The 20,849-nt window shown below is 34.9% G+C and overlaps 2 protein-coding genes and 1 pseudogene across 2 annotated transcripts; 1 reads left to right on the top strand and 2 right to left on the bottom strand.

The window, feature by feature from the left end:
- Positions 1-10,084: 10,084 nt before the first annotated feature.
- Positions 10,085-10,614, bottom strand: LOC125583152 (annotated as a pseudogene).
- Positions 10,607-15,163, bottom strand: LOC111208963 (ATP-dependent DNA helicase PIF1-like). The gene has a single exon (XM_048751440.1). It carries the CDS (start codon positions 11,785-11,787, stop codon positions 10,696-10,698), a length of 1,092 nt encoding a protein of 363 aa, XP_048607397.1. The 5' UTR covers positions 11,788-15,163; the 3' UTR covers positions 10,607-10,695.
- A 1,581-nt stretch (positions 15,164-16,744) lies between these two features.
- LOC106383263 lies at positions 16,745-19,302 on the top strand. The gene is made up of 8 exons (XM_048749743.1): positions 16,745-16,880; positions 16,953-17,191; positions 17,466-17,686; positions 17,781-18,089; positions 18,156-18,208; positions 18,280-18,442; positions 18,512-18,617; positions 18,694-19,302. Exons 1-8 carry the CDS (start codon positions 16,745-16,747, stop codon positions 19,300-19,302), a joined length of 1,836 nt encoding a protein of 611 aa, XP_048605700.1.
- Positions 19,303-20,849: the final 1,547 nt, after the last annotated feature.

The following is a 20,849-nucleotide window of genomic DNA, read 5'->3' as shown; positions in this document are numbered from 1 at the left end:
TTTAGTGATCGACCCATTTATCAGCCAGTATAGCAAGACGGGCCAAGCCCATCTGCAGGATCATACTGGCGCATATCTACTCTTGTGTTTATCTACATTATAGTTGGTGTTTATCTTACGTATTGCTAGTCATTATCTAGTTAAGGATAAGTACGATCTCATGTCGATCCAGTACTTAGACCGTCATTACCATATGTATATAAAGACCAGTTGGTCGACCTAATAATACACACAAGTTTCCTTCTTCATTCACAACAGTTTGTAGTTTATACTAATTATTAGACATAGATAGCTTTAAAAAAAATCATGTTAGAATAAAATATGAAAAATTTATGCTTGGGGACACATTCTCTCTTTGTATTAACATCTTGACACATTTCATATGCGATACACTATTTCTGTGTGTTTTGTAGCATGATTAATAGGGGTTTTTAGGATGAGGTTCTTAGTGTAATATACGTTTTTTAACTTAAAAAAAAACACTAAGAAACGTCTCTAAATAAAAGATATAAGAGACGTCTCTTAGGAGAAAAGTGTCAAATCATGCTCTAAGAATTTCAAATCAGTCTCTCCCATTGATCATGCTCTTATACCTCCAAGTAAGCTACCACTGCATTTTCTTATTTTCTTAACTAAGGCTCCGAATGGTAACAGCGGGTTGAGCGGGATGGGACAAGCGGATTGGTTAGTGCGGTGCAGTTTAAGTGCGGTTTGTGTTAGAAAAACGCATATTGCAGGACAAGTGCGGTTCGTCTAAAAGAACCGGTTTAAAACAAAATGTGAATGGTGACATGTGTAATGAATAGTGTAAATGCGGCATACATAATATATTTATGTTTTATAAACTAAAAAATCATTAAAACTAATATTATTATATATATATATATATATATATTGGTTTAAAAATATTATATATATCAAATATGAAATTTTATATGTTATTACTCACTAATTATCTTGAAAATTAAAAATTATAGAAATAATATATTTATGATAGTGATTTAATGTGTTTTTAATATATGTGAAAACAATAAAATATCTATCTTTAAAGAAAAAAGGCAGTATATTATAAGGATTATTGTCCTTAAAATTAGATACATATTATAATAATGTGAGGCAAGTAAAAAGAATAACAAAAATTATCATAAATTAGGTTCTTTATAAGTCAATCATATTATAATAAGTATTTAATAAATTTTTGTAAGACATTAATCGTAAAAAAGTATGTAATTAATAGAAAATATATACATTACCATTTATGTATTTTCTAAAATTGTACTGCTTTCTTTTAAAAAATAGGATAGTATAATAAAACAAAGAAACATATAAAAAAAGAGAAATTAGGACGTGTACCAACTATTTATATGTTATTTAACACACTACCAAGAGACATTCCTTCTGTCACTATTGTTAATTTTAAGAGACACTGATACCCCTATACTGGCTCATTTGGCGTGAGAATACAAAATCTGGATAGAAGATACGAAGGTACTTACCTCTGGATTTTTTCAGTCCTAAATTCTAGAGATCCCATTAGATTTAGTATATCTTTCTCTTCTCCAGTAGTATCTTTACCTATCTAAAAGATATCTCCTTGTCCGACCACAATCTTCTATCTCTCTCTTCTCAATATCATCGCAACCTAGTGCCAAACCCTAGTTTCTGCAACTCCAGTAACCAAATGGAAGACGACGAACACACAGTGCCACCTATTCACATTCCAGACCGGATTTTCACCATCGGCGAAGAACCAATTGAAGTTAGGGTAACGCTGTATCACAAACCATATGCCATTAGGAAAATACTCAACGCTGAAGAAGTAGACACCATCAGAGCTTCACCGTTTGGGAAGCTTGTTGAGATAGGTGAAAAGCCCTCTTTCTCATTGCGATTTGGTTGATTCATCATCTCCAGGCAGCTACAAGTCACAATGAAACACGAAGCCTGGTTCATTTACTGTCGATGTAAGTTCCTCAATATCCTGCCAAATATTATTATAACCGGATATCTCACTGATTCTTACACAAAATATTTTATCACTTGCAGGGGCTGAATGGAGGATAAGGGATTCAGTCAGATGTACACACTTAAGGCCAGACACCACATGACAGCCCTGAGAAAATGGTAACTGACAATCGCCATGACGCTATCCTATTCGCAAACCAAGAAACATCATTTACTGTCGATGTAAGTTCTACAATACCCGGCCAAATATTATATTAACCAAGTAACTCACTGAATCTTACATAAAATATTTATCACTTGCAGGGGCTGAACGGAGGACAAGGGATTCAGTCGGATGTGGGAATACTCTAACCCATCCGACCTGTTACATTTCTATTTCACACACCTGAGTATTGTTGTTGTTCCTAACTTTCTATCTATGTAAAAGCCCTATCAAACTGCTAAGCAAACTCTTATTTATTATATATATATATATATATGATGTCTCTTGCCAAGTGGAGGTGTAAAATTTTCTTTAGCCATATACACTATAAATTTCCCTTTTAAATTATTAACCAGCTATTGAAATCAAATGCTTGGCGAATTCTCTTTATATTATTAGTTACAAATATTTAACACATATTTTGGTATATATTACATGTTCAATATTAGTATTACCCGTCTAAATTTTATTGTAGACGTCACTTAAACATGTTAACCATCCAACCAATATTCCCAATATTATACATTGCGTTGACAATCAACATGCCCATGCAAAGTATGAAATACTTATCTTTACTTTATGGTTAGCCGGTTTACTAACACGTTCAATAATAGTATTATCCGTCTAAATTTTATTTTAGACATCAATTAAACATGTTAACTATCCATCCAATATTTTCCAAACATATTTGCTAATATACATTTCCATACTTGACACTAACCAATATTCCCAATATTAAATATTGTGTTGACAATCATACATGCCCATGCAAAGTATGAAATACTTATCTTTACTTCATGGTTAGCCGGTTTACGAACACATTCAATAATATTATTACACGTCTAAATTTTATTTTAGACGTCAATTAAACATGTTAACCATCCATCCAATATTCCCAAACATATTTGCTAATATACATTTCCATACTTGTCCCGGAAAGTGCCAAACTCAATCGTCGACCATGTCTAGTAAGTCAGTTAATTTCTTTAATTTTAATTTTAACATTCTAATTGTTTTTGGTGACGACATTTAAACTTATGTGTCCATCCAAAAATCATACCAAACATCTTAAGTCAATTAATTTCGTCAATTCGACTAAACAACAACTCATTAGGAAAGAACACTCCCAATTTTTCTGAGCATATCAGACTGGACACCACCATTTATAGACGCCCAATGTTTTCTGAACAGTACAAGTTTTTCATTACCCAAGGTTCGTACGTTATCTCAAATTTCTTAGCTGGATCATTTTCTTTTTCCTTTGGGCACCGAATGTGTCAGATTATGAGTGGAGAAGATTACACATGCAGGAGAGCACAATTCATTCTCTCTGAACGAGGTAAATTTCACAAATCTATTCCAATATCTTTTCAAAATCTTCTTGTATTTAGCTAGATATCCAAAGATTCTAATTGTACTTGCCTACAATCTCTGTTATAGAAAGATCGCTATATCGAAGGGTAGTCTCGACAATTTCACCTCACCACGTCACCAATCCATCTGCTTGTTTTACTATTTTTGGCATTTGATAGGTTTCGATGTTTTCCTTTGTTTTTAAGCAAAATATCCCTAAAAAAAATACTACACATTTTACATAAAATAAAAATGATAATAAACTAATTAAACAGCTAAACAGTGATGTAACGACACATATTCTTCTTCTTCATATTTTTGGGTGTGGTCTATCAAAAAGCTGTGTGTGTTTGTATTTATTTATTTTTTTATTTTAATTAAAACCACAATACTAAAGTTAGCTTGAATAGCTTGAATGGTAACCAAATGGCGTTTCATACCTTGTTCCACCTGGACCGCACTAAACATTTTGAGCCTAAACAAAACTATCCCAACAACCAAACAAATGAAAAGAAAATGCAGAGATCGATTTATTCTCTCTCCTATCTTAATTTTTGAATTTTTCAAAAGCACTTTCCCAATCATTACCTTTTCATATCTGGTTTCAAAATTTTATATCTGGTTTCAGTTGAAGACCATGAAAAACTCAATCCTTTCTTAACCCAATTGTGCTCCTCCCATGAATTATTCTCGTTATTTTTCAAAGCCTAGCTTGTTATTCAACAAAATATCTAGAAAAGATAGTCAATACGATTAAACAAATATCATTTTTTAGATTTATCCATACCCTTATTTGGTATATTACCTTTTGTACTATTACACTTTTGCTTACTAATTAAAAATTCATTAAGGGTAAAATTGGTAGTGAAAATGTAATCAACTGTACAACAAATTAGCCAACAAATCTATCATGTGTATCTTATTTTTTTATTAAACTAACGAAATACAACAACAATACATTCTATTTGACATCTTACCATCGAAACTCCTTTTTCATCCTTTATATACAATTGTTTTTCCATATAACATATACATATCATGAAAATTCATATATAGCACTTGTGTGCTTTTGTATGACATGTCACTTTCATCAATCACGCTAGGCGCTAGGCGCTAGTCGGGCGGCAACTCCGGGCCTAGCGAATTACCGAAAAATCGAGAAGTACTCGAAAATTACGCGGGGCCTAGTTTTAAATATAATTTAACATATTTATAATATATTTAGCTAATTTAAATATGATGACACAAGTTCTAGACATAATTATATTACTTTTTATATATAATTTTAAATAGCCATTTTTGATTCGTAAATAGTCTGTTTGGTACGAAAAAATCCCTAAATGCAGTATGTATATGTTTGTTTTGGGTTTGATAGCTAATTGTAATTATTCAGTAATGAATAATTACAAAAAATTTGTCAATAATAAGTAAAAAAAATTAACCGTGTTTCAACTTTACACGGACGGAAGAAAAAACTTAGGCGGTCAACGCGGAAATTAGACGGTCTTACGCGGGTCAACGCCTAGCTACACCGATTTGGGCATATTCGCCGGGTCAACCTCTGAACAGCGCCTTGGCGGCCAAAATCTTAACTAGATTTAAACATTTATTGATATTACTATAATATAAACTAGATTATATTAAATAACATATATAATTCTGGGAAATTCATGTAAAATACATGTTTGCTTTTGTTTGACATGTCTCCATCATCACTCACTATATGCTAGTAATGAAAACCCTCCCGGGAATCGGCACTTGAAGGTTGGTAAAGGATACGCTTTGAATCGTATACTCGATCAAAGGAAAGTGGAAGGAAGGGTCACACAAAGGTTGCGGAAAGCTTTTGACTTACCCGCTCCTAAGCCCGAGGATATGACACACCAAGACGACTTAGAAGGATTTGTTGCTTGGGTTACCTCGCAACAGAAATACGATATCCATACGGACAAAGGATCCCTTAGATATGACAACCAAGACTGATCGAAAAGTTTCCGAAGGAACAAAGCTGAGAATCACTCTCAAGGTTTCCAAAAATATCAAATCACTCTTATTATTTCATTGAAGATTACAACTTATTTATAGAATAACAAAACTTGCAAACAAAGCTAGAGATTTATTATTCTAGGTAATGATAAAACATTGCATGGAGAAAAGAGATAGTTCTTGGAACAAGCATTCCTTGCATGGAGGAGAGAGAAGCTTTCCATGCAATTTACTTTCTAATTTTCGTCACTTTTTTTGGAAATCAAATAAACCTGTTGTTTTTTGAACTTTCTTGGACTTTTAACTTCATAAAATTGGGTTGACTTTGATGTATAACCTCTTGGGCCTTTTTCCTGATCAAAACACAAGCCGAAACCATAATAATAAGCCCAAATCTTCCACACACATACCCATAAGCTAAACCATCATATGATTTGTTTCCGCTGCTGATCCGGGTTACATCATCCCCTCCTCCTTTAAAAGGATTTGCCCTCAAATCCGTCATAATGTTTAGAACCTATGGCCATGAGAGTTATCTCACAAGATCGCCTGGGTTCACTGCCTTCGGGTTCACACACCTAGCTAAACATTACGAAAGATGAAAGAGCTGTCTTGGTTAAGCTTCAGAAGGGATAATCTCTTGGATTCTCATTGAACTCTCTTTTTTTCTTTTTTCTTTTTTTTTTCTGGAAAATGGAAAGATGAGAATGGTGAATGACAGAAGTGAACACCGAACCCTCAAGTGTGCTCTGATACCAAATAATGAAAACTCTCCCGGGAATCGGCACTTGAAGGTTGGTAAAGGATAAGCTTTGAATCGAATACTCGATCAAAGGAAAGTGAAACGAAGGGTCACACAAAGGTTGCAGAAAGCCCTTGATTTACCTGCTCCTAGGCCCGAGGATATGACACACCAAGACGACTTAGAAGGATTTGTTGCTTGGGTTCACACACCTCGCAACAGAAATACGAAATCCATACGGACAAAGGATCCCTTGGATATGACGCACCAAGACGGATAGAAAATTTTCCGAAGGAACAAAGCTGAGAATCACTCTCAAAGGTTTCTAAAAATATCAAATCACTCTTATTATTTCATTGAAGATTACAACTTATTTATAGAATAACAAAACTTGCAAACAAAGCTAAATATTTATTATTCTAGGTAATGATAAAACATTGCATGGAGGAGAGAGATAGTTCTTGGAACAAGCATTTCTTGCATGGAGGAGAGAGAAGCTTTCCATGCAATATACTTTCTAATTTTCGTCACTTTTTTGGACATCAAATAAATCACTTGTTTTTTTGAACTTTCTTGGACTTTTAACTTCATAAAATTAGGCTTACTTTGATGTATAACCTCTTGGGCTTTTTTCCTGATCAAAACACAATCCAAAACCATAATAATAAGCCCAAATCTTCCACACACATACCCATAAACCAAACCGTCATATGATTTGTTTCTGCTGCTAATCCGGGTTACATCAGCTAGGCAGACGTATGAAACAAAACTTGCATATACACATGTCTATAGATGTTATGAACATTTAAGATTGCATGAAAGAATAAAGTTCACAATATTTTCAGTTGCAAATATATATAAATATATGTATATGTTCTATATGCTAAATGGACCAAACTTTAACCATTTATTGATTTTTGAGTATAAATATTAGTTGGTATTAAGTACTATTTTTTTAATTTTAATCTACATGTTTATGTTAAAATAGATATTCAGTGTTTTCATATCCAACTCGGAACCGGTGATCCGTATATAATCCGGTTCAAATTAATAAAAACTTGGTTGATTAAAAATCTGATTAAATCGCGTAAAAATCTAAAAGTTAACATGTGATTTTTGTACTTTAATGAATTTTTGTACTATTAAAAAAATGTAGAAAATAATATTCAAAAAACCAAAATTTATTTATATGACAATATTAGTTTGTTTTTGTTATTTATATTATTTGAAGAATAAGTTTAAAGATCTCGGAGCATACAAGAAATATTTCAAAATATTTATTTGTTGCTATTGTGATATATAAATTTAAATTGTTAGGGGAAAAATTAAAATTTGTTAACAACCTAGTTAAAAATAATATTTTTGGTTAAATAAGTTAATATCTGGAGACACATTAATGTTCGTTCCTATAAATAATATCACGTTATAAATAAAATACTATAGTATATATTATCGCAAAATCGCATAAATTTTAATTTTCGTTTCTTGTAAACACCGTACAATATTGAATATTGCTAGTATTATATTATGTGTTATCTATACTATATAATTTAATTAAAATAGTATATCATAATCTCACCGCATGATTACCTATACTATTATACTACACCGTACGATTTTTTCAATTTTACTAGATTTTGACCCGCGCTGATAACATTTTAGTTAGATTTTCTATTTAAAAGTTACTAATTTTTCTGATCTGAATTTTAATATTTGAGTTTAAGATATTTAACTGAGAATAATTTATTTTAACTTTTCATAGTGATGGACATTCGAAATTTAGGTTTATGTCAATTAGGTTAATTCAGTTTTCAAGTTATTGGGGCTGGGATGTTAAGACCCATTTATGAACCGAGTTTATTTACTTATAAAGGATAGTCTATATTAGAAAGCGCGGGTATTTTTAAAAAAAACGTTATTAATCTTTTTGGTTGTTCTCTAATATGTTTAGACATGGACGTTTTGTTTACGTATGAGACGATTTTTGGTTCAAAAGATATATAAACTGCGAAGTGATTTAAGAGTTTGGTTTCATTTCATTATTTAGTTATCAGTTTTGTTTGGATAAAAAAATTAGTAACCAAGATAAACTTTTTATATTTGGTACAGTCCATATTTACTTTATGAGTATATTTTTATAATATAATGTAATTTTTAAACTAAATATAATAATTGATATTCCTATGCTTCTTCCTTTTTATGTTAATTTTGTATTAATTTCCCTTAATTTGGTAGTTTTATTAATATGGTTTATCAATACAAATTTAAATAAAGATGGACAATAATACTACCGATTATTTTGAATATTGTATTTGGGCTTGTGACCGTATGTCACTTTTTTATAAAATACATATACCTAATACATGTTTTATTTACATTGGATTGGATAATACGAAATGGGCTAACAATAGTAATGCCTTCTTGGACCGTTTACCGTACTTCCTTGCCTGTATTAAATAATTAAAAAAGTTGTGGTCTGAAAGTTAAATAGCTTAGGGATATCCAGATAAAAAAATCCAGAAAGTCATGTCTTAAAAAAAAAAAGGAACCGACAGACCATTCAGATATCTATACAAAGCGAAGAATCTGGAAAAAATTAGACGAATCATATTATTTTCTGTTCGAAGAAAGAGAGACAATTAATCGTTCAAACATGCATCCAATAATGGGCTCGATCTGTAAGTTTTTGTTTTGATCAAAGATTTCTAGTTTCGTAAATTGTTTATTTGTACTCTTACTCTGGTTTGTTTTTACATGCTTTTGTATAGCTGAAGGTGTTAACAAAGTAGAATAAAAGTACATCAAAAAGGCATCACCGATGGTTCAGATTCGTGATAATTTCGATTTAACCATACATATTGAAGACTTTTAGCATAAACCGACAAAAAAAAGTAAGTTATATATTTTCCATACTTTATTGATTGATGATTTCAAACAGCTTTTTAATGAGATGTTTTTTGGTTATTTATTTGATTAGCAAGTCAGGTCCAATAGATTTAATGGTATGGATCTGATAAAACAGAAGCCGAGCCGAGACATCCAAACTCATATATTGGTATACTGGTTTGATTTTGATAAGATATGAAGATGGCGAGAGCTCCGACAGAAGAACTGCATCAGATCGCAAAGGGTAATTGAACAAAAACTCATATGTGTCTTTCTTTCCAATCTCGTTCTGTTTAAAGGATTAATGAAGAAGAAAGCAAATACATATCTAATTCTTTTTTTTATCTGTTTTAGAAGTTGGATCCAGTGAGGAAATACTTTAATTGCTATAAAATGGAAAGGCGTGGTGAAATACAGCCTATACCGACAGAAGATAAGTATATTTGCTCAATAACATGGACACTATAGTATCCATAAGTGTAGATACAATGTCAAACTCAATACTTCAAAGGTACAAATTGTAACTATTTACAGGGTTGTTAAACTGATAATGTTTATTTTTTCAACCGTTTATGGAGATGACGTGCTGAGATAAGACATGGCTATGAAACAGTTTATTACGTAAATAAGGTAATGTACTACTTATATCATATTAGTACTGTATTAGGAATGAAACTTTAATATTATTACTGCTTTAGGACTGGAACTGAGTCTGGATAGATAGGAAAATGGAACATACGGATGTTTGATGTTTGCTATAGTTTGACATGAACATCACATTTGCTTTAATTTTGAACTATAAAATGTAAGATGAAAATGTTTATTTTATACTGAACTTTGGAGATCCTAAAGTTCACATTGTCTGAGCGTAATCACACACGCTAATGCTGTGAAAGACAAGAACCTGTCTGTGAAATAAAAACAAACATAGTATAGGATAAAAAACGAACTCAGAGATTTTGAAAAATCTCTTTGAAAACAACATTTCTTGTTTGTTTCTGAGGCTTTCCATCCTCATCAACAATCAAAATCTTCAAACCTTTTTTGGATGTGACCCTAGAGATAGCAATATAGAGTTGTCCATGAGAAATATTGATTAAAGACTGGTCGCGGTAGAAATATTCCAACATGTGAGAGAGATTGCCCCTGACTTTTATTTATCGTGATAGCAAAGGCCACTGATATTGGAAGCTGTCTTCTCCTCATCTTGAATGGAAACTTATTGTCTGATGGAGTAATGGACAGTCGCGGAATTAAAACAACATCACCAACTTTCTTTCATGTAATAATTCTCGCCTTGACACAGAAATCAGACATCTATAATCTGCTATCTAGTTCCATTCATCAGTCCTCCAACATGATCAATATTCCTCAGCAACATGACAGGAGATCCAATTTTCAACCTAAGATTGTGATTTGGTAAACCTGACGCCTTGATACTGTTAAGAAAATCTGATGTGAGAGCTTGATCATTAACAGATCATGTATCAGATGGATCTATGCTGCCAGAGCTTAAATAGATTCTCTCCTCACCTGAAATTCAAACAAATTTGTACTCGAGTTAAGATGTTAAAAACAAACCGATAACCAAAAAGTATGCAATGAAAATGTAATTACCATCAAGTGTATCCAGCATATGCTGATTTATATTTTTCATGTCCTCATTTGTCGGGCATAGAATAGCTCTCTCTTGGAAAAAAATAGGATCTTTCTGCTGCTGCAGAGCTGTTGCATCTCCATAAACTTCTTTGCTAATGGATTCTATAGGATCGTTTGTATCCATAATCAGAAACTCATCTGGAATAGTGATTAGTGCATCACCATCATTAGGCTCACCAGCTACTCCATCTCCAACATCCAATATCCACTGCGAAAATGCTTCAAGTTCTTTCAGCTCTTCTGCAGTCAAATCAGTCGACAACAACCTCATATTCTTTGTTAGTTTCAGCACTTTGCAATGTCTCCACAGATAAGAGTAATTTAGAGAATTCAACACAATTTCAGCCCTCGATCCACCATTAATAACAGGCAACATTTGCCTGAAATCCCCACCTAAGACAACAACTTTGCCAGCAAATGGCTTATTTTCTGTACTCCTCATAATGTCTGCTAAGCTCCTATCCAATGAGTGAAAACAATGCTTGCTCATCATCGGCACTTCATCCCAAATTATTAGTGAGGCTTCTTTAACGAAATTAGCAGCATAAGTCCCTGGTGGCAAATTACACAGAGAGAACTCATCAGGATTGATTGGTATACCGAATCTAGAATGCGCAGTCCTTCCTCCTTGTAACAGAAGCGAAGCAATACCACTTGAGGCAACATTCAACACAATCTCACCCCTGGATCTAATAGCAGCAAATAATAATCTCCACAAAAACATCTTTCCAGTTCCACCAAATCCATAAACAAAGAAAACACCGCCTCTCTTTCCTATAACTGCATCCATAATTTCCTCGTAAATTTTCCTCTGCTCATCAGTCATCTTTAAGATGTCTCTATCATGTTCTTCCCTAAACTCTTCACGGTTGTAGCTTAGCTCATCAAGAATCAAAACATTTTGACTATCAGTAACATCGCGAAAGGGTTTAGCCATTTTTTTCCAATTTGATAGTGAAGTTCCATTACTTTTCAAAATCTTTTCAATCTCCATTAGGGATCCTTCCTTTTTTTCAGCATCACTTAGACACAACCCTGCACAAATGAATGATGTATGTTAAAACTAACAATGCATAATATATTGAAAGCATGTCAACTGGAAACCGGATGAATTGAAAGGATAAATAACCTGGTCTGTTAAATTGTTTCCTCTGCCTATATTGAATGTCATCTGAAAGAAACTCCCATGTATTTTCCCAGACGCTTTATGGCTTTGATAAAGTCAAGGACATGAGCATGACAACAAAGGAATGTCGCATACAGGATACAGAACACGAATAGCTTGACCTGATAATATAATCAATGTATTCTTGATCATCGTCTAATAAACCACGAGCAAAACATGCTTCTTTGTACGTAGGATAAAGTACATGGTTAAAGGTCTTTATGTCATCAAAGCATGTTGGTCCACGAACTATATTCAGCAACATACGTAGGAAATATGCTTCCTCAAACTTCTTGGGGGCATAGTTAATTCTCCCAATGCTGAAACCTCTTTTCCTTTCTTGCAATTTTCTATCTTTTTTGTTCCAAATAAACCTTGTTGGAGTTTCAGCTAAAGTTAGATTTCTAGCAGCGGAGCTAACCTTGTTCAACTCAAACCAAGCCATCATATACATATTCTGAATCAACATGCGACTTGCTTCCTCATATGTGTCATCGTCCTTAAAGATAATAATATGCTTCCCTGGCAAATGAAACTGAAATTTCTCAACTGGTACTGATCTGTAATGAATAGGAAACTTAAGAGTTCTCCATGAAGATTCACAAGCAGAGACGTATCTGACAAAGAAATAAATAAACTGTTAAATAACAACATATGTTTCAACTACGATCACACTACACTGAAAAACCAGACGTATAAAAAGAAGCACCTGCCATAAAAAAAAGTCTTTTATTTCATTTTTGTTTTCTTGGTTTGCTTTCTGGTTCACGTCGTTGTTCTCCAAAGAACCTCCTTCTTTTGGCGCCTCAACCGTAACAGTAATCCAATCTTGTCCCTTATTGATGTACTTGAATAAGTACTTGATAGATCCATACTGATTACACCTCTCCAGATTAATATGAGCTCTGTACATAAGGGACATAGTTCTATTATATGGTATAACATATCTGTTGTCGCACTTGAAACCTTTCTTTTCAACAAAATGACCATTATCCCGTCTCCTGTAAACTGGGAAGCCCTCTTTATTACCAGTGGTTCTAGTTGCAAATGCCTTTGGAAATAGTTTAGAACATTTTCCATTCTCCATACATGGTGATTTCAAATTGACAACTCCACAAGGGCCATGAATCATCATGTCTTTAATCACTTCATAGAGATCTGGATTTTCTGTTTTGTCTGGAATCTCTGCTGAAATGGTCTGGTCAATATGGTCAGTCGTAGAGAATTTAGAACTGGGATGCATGAATAACAAAATGTGCGCATGCGGCAATCCACGTTTCTGGAACTCAACAGTATACATTGCTGCATTCAATAACAAGTTTCATGTCAGGAAATATTTAAACATATGCGACCATATATTTATAGTGAACAACACAAATAAAATATAACTTACATGCCACTGTTTTCCCTAAGATTTCATTGTCAGTCAAATCTGTCATTAGTGAATCCAACTTCATCTTGAATACTCGAGAAATGATTTCTGGCTTATCCTCTGCATTCAAATTCCGCTAGAGCAGATATCTTGTAATTTCTGGCCATTTAGGGTTGCATGTAAAGGTGATGAACAGATCTGGGAAACCAAAATGTTTACAAATGGCTATTGCATCTAGATAGTTATTCTTCATGTATCTTGGTGAACCAGTGAAAGAAGCATGCAAAACAAATCGAGCACCTTGATCATTCATATCAACTTTGCCTCCATTCTCAGCCTGCTTAATTGAGTCGTAGCTGTCAGACCTCAAACATTTCTGATTCAGCTTTAAAAAACAGAGCCGGTTGGTCTCAATAGTCGTGAATGCATCAACCAAAAACTGCTGAAATAATCTCCTCGAGTGTAGAAGAGTTTGACACTCGCCATCCCTCTCAAATAGACGAAAAGCAAACCACTGCCTCATACTTATATCCTTTCTCTTTAGTTTATTAGTAGCAGGATAATCTCATTTTTTAATTCCAAGTCTGAATCCATCTTCTCCATGGGTTAAAATAAGAGGATACTGAAGTGCAAGATAAGAAGGATGTATCTCACTAATCCTTTTTAACCTGCGAGTCTGTTTCTCTTGTAAAATAATGTCACGTCTATCCATCTCCAAATTGAAGTCTCCAAGAATTAAAGCAGCCACTTCAGACGCGGTTGGAGTATTATACGTCCATTCATCTTTCTCACGATTACTCACAATCCTCATATGAAACTTCTCATTAGGTTCCATGCTCAATCTCTCACGTGCCTGCCTAAACTGCTTCACATAGGGATTAACATCGTCAAGAACTTTGATGATATCCTCAATAATCTGTTTTTTCCTGGCCTGCTTCTTCACTTTATCTGCTTATGTGTTGTACTTTCTGCAAGGAAATAAAATTAAAATTTATCATTGAACACGTCAGGGACACATAAGTTGTAGCTCATAATTGTAAATTATCGTCAATACCTCATTACCGAGTCTCTATCATCAACCTCGCTTTCAATGTCGACGATGTATAGCTGAGAAAACTTAGCTGAATCACCAAGATCTGGTTTCATACTGCCCATCAAATGGTAGTTTTCCCCTTGCAATGTAAAAGTTTTTGGACCAACACCATTAGGAATAGAGCGATCAACCTTACCACCGAGAGAAGTAAATGAAAACAGCATGTTCAATGCTCTTAAGTTTTTCTGGTAGTAACGACTTTTCTCATCTTTCCCATAAAGCAGTTGTTTTATAACTAACGGACTTTCTCTCAACATAGGCAGCTTGACTTGGCCTTGTCCATAACATAGAGAAAAAATAGGATTCTTCTTTGTTCTCGTATTTCGGTCTAGACGTTCACCATACCACATTTTAGCCTTACAGTACTCACATATGTAAGTAGGATTACCCTCATCAACATACACTACAAGAAAAGAGGGTTTTTATAGCGTAGTAGGATAGCGGTTTTTTTGTTTATGCTATGGTTGATACATAATTGGGTTTAGATAGCGTTTATAAAATTGTAAACGCTATCTTTGGTTGGGCCGAATTTTTAAGAATTTTAATAGGCAGTTTACTTAGCACTTTAGGTGGAAGCCCTACATATAATTTAGGCGGAAAAGTTTTCATTTGCCCGGGCTTACCAATTTTTAATTATTTTTATGTTCCTCTATCTCCTCTATCTCTTCGTCTCGAACATTTTCACGATTCTCTACGATTCTCACTCTAACACATTAATCTCATCTATAACACATAAATCTCATCTCTATCTAGATTCTGCTCCTATTTCAATCTCGTCGATATGGTTTTCCAGAAGCTCTAAACACACAAGAATTGTTCGATTCTGAATCATAGGTACAGTCGATGTTAGATATGTTTTTTTTTTTTTGTATCTGATAAACAAATCGTTTATTTTTATTTAGGGTTGCATGTCCAATTGATTCAGTCCTTTACTCTTTTCCAGGGAGCTTTTGATTCAGATTTTCCGAGAAAGGTACTTGTCGTGTATTTTTTTGGGTTTGGCTATACTTTTGATTTTGTTTCAATTGATTTTATAGCATTGATTTTATTATTCAGCTCGTTTAAACAAAAGAGAAGACATTTTTCTCAGGTAAAATCAATCCGATTTATACTGATTCTTCCATAAGATTTCTTTGTGTGTTCTTGAGGCATAATAGTTAGTGTTTTTATATACATTTGGTCAGAGCTGTTGTGCCATGGATAAAGCTTGGGTATGGTTACCAAGGTATTAATTTAACTGTGTTTTGCACATCTTTATTGGTTTCATTCATGAAATTTTGATTCTGAATTTTTATTTATCATTTGCTAACATCTGACAGGAATAGTCTCGAGTATGAGCAAGGTGCTAGTGAGTTTGTTTCTTATTCAGCAAGACGATTGGGTGATCCAGTTGAAATGTTCTGCCCTTGCGTTGATTGTCGCAATGTCTGCCATCAAACAAGTGAGACAGTTTTTAAACATCTCGTGATTAGAGGGATGGATCAGAAGTACAAGAGATGTAAGTATTGGAGTAAACACGGGGATATATGGCCTGATAAGATAGCAGATGTTCAGACGTCTGAAAATGAGGCTTAAGAGTTGATCAGGACAGCTTTCATGGCGAGCGATGGTAATCAACCATCTGAGAAGCAGAATGCAGAGGATTTTGATGGTATTGACAGGCCAGAAGAGGGCGAGTTTAGGAAGAAGTTAGATGATGCAGAAACTCCACTGTACCCGACATGTCAGAAATACACCAAGGTTGCTGCTATCATGGGACTTTACCGGATAAAGGTCAGGAGTGGGATGTCAGAGAGCTATTTCGACCAGCTACTGACATTAGTTCATGACATGCTACCTCGGGATAATGTTCTACCTAAGTCTACGGATGAGATGAAGAAGTTCTTAAAAGTGTTTGGTTTTGGTTATGATGTCATCCACGCCTGCAAAAACGATTGTATACTTTATAGGAAACAGTATGCGGAGTTAGTTCCAAGATGTAGTGAATCAAGATGGGAAAGGGATAAGCACACTGTTGAGGAGAAGAAAGGAGTTCCATGTAAGGTGCTTAGATATTTTCCTATAAAAGACAGATTCAAAAGGATGTTTAGATCAAAACGGTTGGCTGAGGATTTGTGTTGGCACTTCAACAATGCAACTGAAGATGGATCTATGCGGCATCCTGTGGATTCTTTGACTTGGGTTCAGGTAAACGATAAAAAGCCGGAATTTGCTTCTGAAGCAAGAAACCTTAGACTAGGTCTTTCTACTGATGGGATGAATCCATTCTCGACCAAAACACCAAGTACAACACATGGTCTGTTCTCTTAGTCAACTACAATATGGCTCCAACTCAGTGCATGAAAGCAGAGAACATTATGTTGACAATGTTGATACCTGGACCCACAGCTCCTAGCAACAACATTGACGTCTATCTACAGCCACTGATAGAGGACCTCAAGGACTTGTGGACCGAAGGTATTGAAGTTTATGATTCCTTTAAGAAGGAGAGTTTTAATTTAAGAGCTATGTTGTTGTGGAGTATCACAGACTACCCAGGTTTGGGGACATTAGCTGGATGTAAAGTTAAGGGGAAGCAAGCATGTAATGTATGTGGGAAGGAGACACCGCATAGGTGGCTTAAGTTTGGTCGAAAACATGTTTATATGGGCAACAGGAAGCGCCTCATGCCTGGTCATCCCTACAGACGTAGAAAGGGTTGGTTTGACAACACAGTGGAGCTTGGTGTTTCAAAGAGGATTCAGAGTGGAAAGAAATATTTGAAAGCCGTAGAGAATTTATAAATGATTTTGGAAGACCTTTAGCTAAAAAGGGGAAGCGAAAAAGGGCTGAAGCAGAAGATGATGATGATGATGTCATTTCAGCTGAAGAAATTGAAGAAGATGATGATTTATGGAGGTGGAAAAAAGGTCTATCTTCTTTGACTTACCTTATTGGAAGGTACATTCTGCTTTACACTTAAATTTAACTTTCTGAATTTATTTTCTGAAAAAGGTCTATCTTCTTTGTTTTGTGATAATTAACTCTACATAATGTTGGCAGGATATGCCTGTGAGACATAACATAGATGTTATGCACGTCGAGAAGAATGTCTCTGACGCACTACTATCTATTCTTATGAATAACGAAAAATCAAAGGATGGATTGAAAGCAAGAAAAGATTTACAAGACATGGGAATCAGGAGCATCTTACATCTAGAGAAACGTGGGAAGAGAACTTACTTGCTTCCAGCTGCCTTCTGGCTTTCCAAGGAAGAAAAAAGGCAATTCTGTAGACGGCTATCCAACTTTAGAGGCCCTGATGGATATTGTGCAAATATATCCAACTGTGTCATTGGATCCTCCCAATATCGGCAGCATGAAGTCACATGACCATCATGTTCTTTTGCAGAACCTTTTTCCTGTGGCATTGAGAGGTTTATTGCCAAAAGGACCTCGGATAGCTGTAAATCGTATCTGCAACTACTTCAACAGACTTTGCCAACGAGTTATTGATCCAAAGAAGCTATTGACACTAGAAGCTGAGATTGTGGAAACAATGTGCCAGTTGGAGAGGTTCTTTCCACCATCACTGTTCGACATTATGTTTCACCTTCCACTCCATCTAGCAAAAGAAGCACGCTTGGGTGGCCCTGTACACTTCAGATGGATATATCCGTTTGAGAGGTAATTTTTTTTGTCTTTGCCGTATACTTCAATAATATAACTAAAAATATATTTACTGATATGTAGATATATGAAGACACTAAAGGCTTATGTCAAGAATTTTGCAAGACCCGAAGCTTGTATGGCTGAGGGATATTTGTCTAGTGAATGCTTGCATTTTGTATGGAGTTCCTTCGAAAATCTGTTCCAGTCCAAGAAGCAATTAATAGAAATGAAGATATTGAGGCAACTGAGAATGTCCTTGAAGGCAGACCACTGCAGAAAGCTACAGAAGTAACCCTAACAGATAAGGAGAGAGAGACTGCTCATCGTTATATCCTCATGAATGCAGCAGTCATGGATCCGTATATTGAGTAAGTAAAACAGCAGTTAGATATATAGAGTTGAACTATTTTATTCATCATCTAACTTAAAGAAAGCAGGTTGCATTTGGAAGAACTGCAAGCTACAGATGAAAGATGCACAAAAAATGAAACTCTATTGTGGAAATACCATACAGAGAGGTTCCCACAGTGGATAAAAGATAAGGTAAATGAGCTTATAATATGCTTTAATCTTTAGATTTTGTATGATTATGGATTGTTTTTTGTTTCATGTTATTTAGATACCTAATAACTCGAAGGAACATTTGAAAAGGCTGAGATGGCTTGCTTTTGGACCAAGAAATAATGCTCACACATACAAGGGATATGTTGTTAATGGACATCGATACCATTCTGATGATGTAAAGCGCAATACACAGAACAGTGGGGTTACATATGAAGCATTTTCAATGTGCCGAGCTAGTGCTAAAGATTCCAAGCAAATGGCGGACATGGTAGCTTACTATGGAGTGATAAAGGATATCATACTGCTGGACTACCACATGTTCCAAGTTCCCCTGTTTAAGTGTAGTTGGGCTCACAAAGGGAAAAGAGTTAAAGAGGAAGAAGGTTTCACACTTGTGAATCTCAGTATGAACCAGTCATCATTTGCAAATGATCCTTACATTCTGCCATCGCAAGCTAAACAGGTCTTCTATTCAAGAGAAGATGAAAGCTCACCTTGGTATATTGTTATGCGGGCACCACCAAGAGGATACCATGAGTTAGAGACAGAAGAGAGGTTCGATTATGAACCATCGGTCCAGCCAATTGAAGATATAGGATATCAATCTGATGACGAGAGTTTCTGTGTTAGGGATGACTGTGAAGGTGTTCTTGTTGATGTTTAATACTAAAAATTCTAGTTTTGTTTCAGGTAATCTTCTTTGATGAAATCTCAAGCTGTTAATGATCAAAACCGTCGTAGTAGGCGCCAAGCAGGTATTGATGCGAGTCCTGTAGTGTCTTCAGTTCATAAGAAACAAAAGAAGAATGCTACAAAGGTTGATGAAAGGGAAGAGAGTGTACACACATTTGCTGCTAAAGAATCGACTGAGGAAGAGGCACAAGACGTAGAAGTGGATCAACATTCACCAACTGAAGAAGAAGAACCCATCCCAGCTTCAAGCAATGGAGTCTCCAACACCTCTGACACTCAGACACAGTAATCCGAGAACAAAAAAAAGAAGACAAGGGGTCCAACTAAAATGAAGTGGCAAAAAATGCAGAGGACAAGGTAGATGTAGAGTTCAACTCCATAGGTGAGCATGTCGGTAGTGGATCAGTGACACTCTCCTCCTTTCTTGGTCCTCTTTTGAGGGAGCATGTGCCAGTATTGCTAGATGACTGGAGACACCTCGAAGAAAAGACAAAAGACGCTTTGTGGGAAGAAATTCAGGTTATTTTTATAAGTTTTTTTGATGGAGTATTAGTTTTGACTGTTTTAGTGTATAACGCTTCAATATTTGACAGGGAAGATTCAACTTGACAGAGAATGGCAAAAAGATGCAGTCTTTAAGCAGATGGGTTGTTTGTGGAGGGCCTCAAAATCTAGGCTCACTTCTATAGTCCGAGCGACTAAAAACAAGGTTCAAATACATAAGATTAAGCCTAGCAACATCCAATCTTCATCTGCTTGGAACAGTTGGGTGAAAGCTAGATGCACCACATATTTTAAGGTTATAGTTAATGATGCTTGATTACTTATACGATGTTTTTAGATAATAGTTATGTCATCTGACGGCTGGTGTTAATAGGCACAAAGTGATAAATACATGACACTCAGGAAGATTCAAATTCTGCACACAACAAACCGAAAAGGCATGACTCGCCTAGCTCATGAGATGGTATGCTTGTCTTATTTTTTTAATTGGGAAGTTGTGAAAGTAATGATTTTATTTACACATACTTGATCGAACTTGTAGAAAAGAAACAGCGATGATCCTAGGAAAGTTACAAGAACTAGGGTTTGGGTAGCAGGACATACACGTTCAGATGGGAGACCCGTGAATGAAGAACACACTGAAACTATTGTAAGAATATTATTAATTCTTATTACTTAAGGTTGAAGACAATTTCATAAAGTCTATGTTTTTTCTTTGCAGGAAAAGATTAAGACAATTGACAGTGAAATGGATTCAAACTCCTCGGATAACATTGGAGAAGATGCTGTGAGTCAAGTTCTTGGAAAAGAGAGACCAGGAAGAGTTAGGGGGATGGGCAGAGGGGCTACTATTACGAAGATGGCTTACTTACAGGTTAGAGACTTACATGTCCAGAAGATTGAAGCTACGCAAGCGGAATTAATTACCAAGCTTGAAAAGTTGCAAAATGTGGTTATAGACTTAGCTGGTAAAAAGGTAACTTTCTTATACACTTGTTTCATTATTTTCACTTT

This window comes from Brassica napus, chromosome C3 (genome assembly GCF_020379485.1).
Source record: "Brassica napus cultivar Da-Ae chromosome C3, Da-Ae, whole genome shotgun sequence".
Taxonomy (NCBI): domain Eukaryota; kingdom Viridiplantae; phylum Streptophyta; class Magnoliopsida; order Brassicales; family Brassicaceae; genus Brassica; species Brassica napus.
The sequence above is the reverse complement of the archived record's forward strand: the minus strand, read 5'-3'. Positions and strand labels throughout refer to the sequence as shown.

Bases quoted from the DNA above. Each gene is read 5' to 3' on its own strand.
- LOC106383263 (XM_048749743.1), top strand. From the start codon at position 16,745: ATGGCTCCAACTCAGTGCATGAAAGCAGAGAACATTATGTTGACAATG. The intron at 17,687-17,780 runs GCAATTCTGTAG...CAATATCGGCAG, and splicing joins CTTTCCAAGGAAGAAAAAAG to CATGAAGTCACATGACCATC. The intron at 18,090-18,155 runs GTAATTTTTTTT...ACTGATATGTAG, and splicing joins TGGATATATCCGTTTGAGAG to ATATATGAAGACACTAAAGG.
- LOC111208963 (XM_048751440.1), bottom strand. From the start codon at position 11,787: ATGGAGATTGAAAAGATTTTGAAAAGTAATGGAACTTCACTATCAAAT.